General features: G+C 34.8%; 1 protein-coding gene across 1 annotated transcript; it reads right to left on the minus strand.

The window, feature by feature from the left end:
* Positions 1-345: 345 nt before the first annotated feature.
* On the minus strand, positions 346-3,040 carry LOC120087841. The gene is made up of 3 exons (XM_039044772.1): positions 2,566-3,040; positions 949-1,056; positions 346-839 (listed from the first exon to the last, which is right to left on the minus strand). The coding sequence occupies exons 1-3, from the start codon at positions 2,971-2,973 to the stop codon at positions 522-524; spliced, it is 834 nt and encodes a 277-aa protein (XP_038900700.1). The 5' UTR covers positions 2,974-3,040; the 3' UTR covers positions 346-521.
* Positions 3,041-6,877: the final 3,837 nt, after the last annotated feature.

The following is a 6,877-nucleotide window of genomic DNA, read 5'->3' on the forward strand; positions in this document are numbered from 1 at the left end:
GATATTTGGAAATTAAGTTTAGAAACACAACTTATATAAAGATTTCTTTGTTTTGCTATCTAATGTTAACGAGTGTTTTCAAAAACCAAGCAAAGTTATGGAAAAAAAAAAGAGTACTTTTTAAAAAACTTATTTTTTTTTTTTGGGATTTGGTTAAGAATGCAAGTGTTTAGCTAATAAAAATGAAACCCTCCGTAAAGAAGTTGTAAGAAAACAAACACAATTTTAAAAAACTAAATAGTTACCAAATGAGATCTAGATGACAATGAAACGAGATCTAAATGGCCCATTTCAATTATAAAAATAAAAATTAAAAAAGGAAAAACCAGAACAAAACAGCAGGAGTATATGCTAAATGGTAGCAATTAGTTCAAAGAGATTTTCATATGGGATGTCCCATACAAGGGAAGGGGAACCAAAAGAATGTATAGCGAAGCTAAGCAGGCAGACCATCATAAACATCAAAATGTAATAGAAGTTATAAATCAACAGACCTTGAGAGGAGTATGAAGAATAAGTAATTAGAAGAACCTGTTGTACTGGCCAGTAAGAGAATCCATGAGATTTGAATACACACTATAGAGAGAATATTGTCGAAGATTTTTTACTTCATACCAGGAGTTCAGTGCTGCAAGATGCTTATCCGTGCCTGAAAACGTAAGCTGTATTCCCAGACTACAATCCACATTGCCCCCTCGGTTCCTACAACTTGATGTTCTGATGGCACAATCCTGATTATTAAGGCAGACATAACTAGATCTTGACTTGCCTGAGCACGAAGCACATCCATCTCTTTTCCAGTACAAGTTCTGCAGCCTGCCCTTTTGAAACTCAAGTACCTGCTCTCACCAAATTCCATTTCATTCATCAGAATATTTAATTTCATTTCTAACGAAACCTACAACTTCTGTAGCATCTGCTTTGCCGTAAAAGGATTTTAAATCTTACCAGGGTGAAACTTGTCACTATGAACGTGCTATTAGCAACAAATGCAGGCTGAGACCTTGCAGCGTATTTTCTTCCAGCAAAAGCCACCATGTAACCACCAAAAGCATCCTGGAAATTGTAGGCCATCAAGTATATATTATGGCTATTTCTATTACTTATATTGATGTTGCATTAAGAAGCAGGGAATTCTTTTATAACAACTAGGGATGCAATCAAGTAAGGATCGACATTTAACAGCATTATAAGAAACCTCCCTCCCCCTTTATTTTTTCCATATCCTTAAGTGTATGAGCCAGCTAGAACGCTCCTCGACTAATATCATGGGATAATCCACTTAACTCTATGACATTTGGGTGTCAAGAAAGCTCGTAAGATATCAAATTCAAAGCAAGTAGTCAACATGAAAGCCACCATCCCTAATTAATCAAAAACCATTACATGATTTTAGTCACCACACTTCACTAACGTATGATGCTTTGCCATTTGATTGTGTAGGGGACCAATTATTCATTATAGCTTTAAGATAATGCAATTGCAACCTGAGGGGACTTGACATAAAATGAATTCATCAGTTATGAAGAGAACCGTAAAACTTCATCATTCTATAAATGCCATATGAATACTACTCGGCTGAATACAGACATGATGAGTACCAAGACTTATAATCTAGTTTCCCCGGACACATTTCGTAAACGAGATATTATATTCATAGACAAGACTCGGTGGCATAGATTGCAAGGTCATAACGAGTAAAATATGGAAACAAGAATGAAGACCATGAAGGTGCTATCTATCTAATTTTCTCCATGAACACATCTAATCAAACAAGATTTTAAATTCATAACAAGTAATCTGTCATTGAGAGACGAGACGTTGTGCCATAGACTACGAAGTTAAAACCAAGGAAGAGAAGAATGTGAGAACAAAGAACACAAGCAGACTATCGATCTAGTTTCGTCCACTAACACATTTCATCAAACAAGATTTTAAACTCATACCAAGCAATCTGGTACTGAGAGACAAGACACCGTGTAATATATAGTGAAAGACATGACCGAGTAATATATGATTTTACAAGATGGCTGTCCGAATCAAAGAATTAAGTTACATCAAGAATCCATAATGCTAAGGTATAATCATTTATCTATTCACTGTAATTTGTACCATCAGTACTATTACTTTACTTGTTTATCTTAACTTAGCATTTATTAGAATTAGGTTAGTGAATCTCTTCCCTACTAATCCTTGGTTAATTAGTCTGTGTATTTTTTAAATTTAAACAGATAATGTAGGTCTCATGACCAGTCCCAAGAAGTAAAGGCAGCAACGCTGCTCCACAAGGCAATGGAATTAATCTGTGTATTTAAGAGGCTTATCGACCTCTATGTAATTTCAAGTTCTTCAGCAATCAATATACTAAAAGCATTTACTTCTCTAAATCTTCTTAAAAAGAAACTCATAAGTTAAATCCTCGTGAAAACAATAGCATAACCTAATTCCAACCACTATAAATGGAAGGAAAAACGGAAGAAAAAACATCGATTAAATTAGAAACTGCACTGATCTATATGAGTATTCAAAATAATCCGAGACATAAAATCAAGATCGAGTTAGTACCGGAAAGAAATCGGAAGTATTGATGGAGAGAAGTGAGATCTCGTCTACTCTAGGTCTGAAAACTGCAAGCTGTGAGTTGAGCGCGGCCAGAGAAAGACGACGGTCACACGGCGAGAGCTGATGGGACTGGTTAGAGAAGAATGAGTCCCTGGAAGAGAATGCGATTCCGAAGGTGAATCCGTCGGATCTCTGAATCTTGGTGTCTGCACAAGGTTGGTATACATTGTTCGTATTTGCAGCTTCAGAGTGAACTATCAGCGGCATTAGCAAGAGCAGAAGCTTCATCGGCACTGTGACGAAGAATCTCATCGTCGCCACTATTGGAAGCTTTGCGGACGCCTTTTGGATTGGGGGATGTAAAGCAGAGGAATCAGGATTGAAAGAAGTGGAAATTCTTTTATCGTTCATCTTGGGAGGATTTGAAAATTAATTTCTGTGTGGTTTTGTAAGTCGTAAGTAATCTGGATTATTGAAATAATAAAACGGGCGTCAACTGAAAAATCTATGTCGGGGGAAAATACGGATTCCCGTTTTTAAATCTCCCTCTAAACATAATTGCACGCTAATCATATTTTAATTAACGTTAATTACACTTTTTTATTGCCATTTTCTAGGTCCTGCAACCGGTGGAAATCTGAAGCTCCAACTTGTAAATTATTAAAACCTAAAGTAACTTTATAAAATGACATGCTTTCTAAAAAGTGGTTTTTTCAAAAAAACTTTTTTAGGAGTGAAATTCTCTTTTTTGCCATTAGATTACAAAAACATCAAATAAACCATAAAATTTCTCCCTCGCCTCGTCTCTATCTTATTTTATGTCGTCTTCTTCGAAGACTATTTAGGTACAATTTAGTTTCATGCTCTCCTTCTTCTACACATACAAAAATAATAAATTTTTTACATGACAACTTTTAATTAGGTGCAATAATTAATTTACAATAATTGTGCACTCTTCATTTTTCTGTTCAACTTCGAATATCTCTTATTTATACATTTGTTCTTATACTTTTCACCTTTGTCTTCTTTTATATCCCATTTCTCATTCCACCATGATAGAAGCATCTAACCCAAAATGTTGAAGAAAAATATTGTTTAATGATAAAAATCAAGCACATAGGCACAATCACCTACGCACTTTACAAGTTCATTTGATAACTAGTTAAAACATATATTCTCTAATCAATAAAACAAGACACTCAAATCTCTACCTCACAATTTGTTTAATTCATGAACAAAATACGTGTCATAATTTTGATTACCAACGTCAATATCTCTCGTTCAATACTCATCATATCAAGCCTATGAGGTCTATTTGGATCATAGATATTGTTTCACGAATATAAATATTAAATATCTAGGATTTAAATGTGTTAGATAATTAATGTTTATGTTTGGATGTACAAGATAATTAATGTTTGGATATGAAATATTTGTGTTCAAATATCAGTTTTGTATATATAAGTAAAAAATAAATAATTATTTAATTAATTAAATGCAATGACACAATTAATGTCTTCCACAATTAAAACAAAAGTAAATAAATATTCTTATATTAAACATAGTTAAATATTTAAATTAATTACTAAAAACAATTAAATTAATATAAATTAATTACAATATAGATAATTAATTAAAAAATTATATTGAATAGTCATGATGACACAAAATATTAATGGTAGAGATATTAGTTGAAATTTATTATATTTAAATAATATAGTTATATTTAATAATTAATAACGAATAATTGATATTAATTTATTAATCAATTGACTATATCTTCACTCTTCATCTCTCAGACATGAAAGTCCTATAATCGTGCAGGATGTTAAAAATACTAATTCTATTAAACAAACAGTCATATTAAATGTTTGTTTGAAATTTCATGAAAAATCTATGAACCAGACAGACTCTAAGAGTAACAATTTTGATCTTGATTTTTTATTTATCAATTTGTGTTTCTTTACCGTTTATTTGCTATAGTTTTCACCTCCCTCAAAATAACACTTGGCTTGAATTTTGGAAATATTTGTAGAAATGAATGATAAAACAAATAAGTTCATAGCATGTATTAAATATATAATTAAATAAAGAGATTCCTAATGTTAAAGAAGAAATTAGAAATGGAAAAGGCAAAGCTAGGGTGGAGGAAGGAGGTGGCTCACCAAGGTAGTTAAGAATTTGTTTACCACCTCTGAAGCAACTTCAAGTTCTCAAGTGGCAAGCGATGACAGAATAAGTTCATTAGAGGAACGATCATTCAACCCGCAATATGAAGCTTGGCTTGCAGTCGACCAACTCTTGCTGGGATGGCTTTACAACTCGATGGCACCAGATATGGTTGTCCAACTCATGGGATATGAAAATGCCAATGAACTGTGGCAAGCTATTCAGGAACTTTTCAGAGTTCAATCATGAGCTGAAGAGGATTACTTAAGACAGCTATTCCAACATACAAGAAAATGAGGCCAAAAGATGAGTGAGTACCTCAAATTGATGAAGCTGCACTTCGACAATCTTGCACAAGCAGACAGCCCTGTGTCGACAAGAGCCCTCATCTCACAAGTTCTTCTTGGTCTAGATGAAGAATACAACCCGGTTGTAGTAGGCATCCAAGGTAAACTAGGTATATCATGGTTAGATATGAAATATGAGTTGCTATCTTATGAAAAATGACTGGAGCATCAAAACTCTATCAAAATACATAGTTCTTTTGCATAACAACCTTCTGTCAACGTAGCATTCAACAAGAATCTGAATGGTGGTAAGCCATACTTCAATCCTTTATACAATGGAAGTCGATAGTAGGGAAACAACTCCAAAGGCAATAACAACAATCATAATCCATTTAATGGACAAGGAGATGGTCGTGGTCGAGGAAGAGGCCACAATAACAACTCAAACAGACCAACATGTCAAGTGTGTAGGAAGTACGGTCACTCAGCCCTGGTATGTTATCATCATTTTGACAACGAATATTCACAGAGTACTGGACAAGGCAGAGGAATCCAAGGGTCAGTCGGCCCCAACAATAATACTACTGACCTGTTCACGTCAGCTCAGCCCTCCAACCCCTTCATGGCCACACCAGAGATAGTAATAGATTCTAATTGGTACATTGACAGTGGGGCTACCAACCATGTCACTCAAGACTACAACAACATCAATAATCCAACCGAATATGGAGGTAATGAACTGGTAACTGTAGGTAATGGTGAACAATTACACATATCTCACACTGGTCAATCTTGCTTGTCTGATAGAAGGAATGAATTTATCTTGAATGATGTCTTATGTGTGCCTAATATAGCCAAGAATCTGATTAGTATATCAAAGTTAGCCCATGATAATGCTGTGATTGTTGAATTTCACACTGACTGTTGTGTCATTAAGGACAAGGAAACGGGCAGAACATTGCTGAAAGAGGAGCTTGACCAGGGCTATACATACTTTAAGGGGTTGGAGTGATACATGAGACTATAGAGGGCCGAGGATCTGCTCAATACAAAAATAACAAGTCAACTGCCTTAATTCTATCAGGAGTTAGATCAATGTAGTTGAATCAAAAGTTGTTTGGCATAGGAGACTAGGAGATCCATTAGTAAAAACCTTAGATTATGTGATTAGATAATGTAAACTGCCAGTTAAATCAAATGAAGGAAATGAGTTTTGTCATTCATGTCAATTGGGAAATTATCTGCCTTACCATTCCCTAATTCTCAATCTTGTGCTTCTAACACGTTTGAATTAATACATACTGATGTATGGGGGCGTGCTCGTATTAAATCTACTGATGGGTACAAATATTACATATCATTATTAGATGATCACAGCAGATATGTGTGGCTGTACCCTCTGAAACAGAAAAGTGAAATATTGGCAGCATTCCAACACTTCATACAACTAATACAAACTCAATTCAACACTGGAATAAAGAAATTACTGTCAGATGATGGGAAAGAATATGACAAAATACACCATCTCTGTCAGTCCAAAGGCATTTCAGTCTGAAAGTCCTGTCCTTATACCTCAACACAAAATGGCAGGGTCGAGCGCAAACATCGACATATCATAGAAACAGGGCTTACGCTGCTTGCACAGGCATACATGCTCTTAAGCTTTTGGTGGGAGGCGTTCTTCACTACTGCCTATCTCATTAATGGCATGCCTACCTCAGTTTTGCAAGATAAATCACTCGCTACCATTTTGTTTGGTTCTAACCTTGATTTTCTTAATCTCAAGACCTTCCGGTGTGCTTGCTATCCATACCTACGGCCTTATCACAGTAAAAAAATTCTAATTACACTCGGAGAAA

This window comes from Benincasa hispida, chromosome 10, assembly GCF_009727055.1.
Source record: "Benincasa hispida cultivar B227 chromosome 10, ASM972705v1, whole genome shotgun sequence".
In the NCBI taxonomy this organism is placed as follows: Eukaryota; Viridiplantae; Streptophyta; class Magnoliopsida; order Cucurbitales; family Cucurbitaceae; genus Benincasa; species Benincasa hispida.

Bases quoted from the DNA above. Each gene is read 5' to 3' on its own strand.
- LOC120087841 (XM_039044772.1), bottom strand. From the start codon at position 2,973: ATGAACGATAAAAGAATTTCCACTTCTTTCAATCCTGATTCCTCTGCT. The intron at 1,057-2,565 runs GTACTAACTCGA...TACAATTTCCAG, and splicing joins ATACTTCCGATTTCTTTCCG to GATGCTTTTGGTGGTTACAT. The intron at 840-948 runs GTAAGATTTAAA...TGGTGAGAGCAG, and splicing joins TAGTGACAAGTTTCACCCTG to GTACTTGAGTTTCAAAAGGG.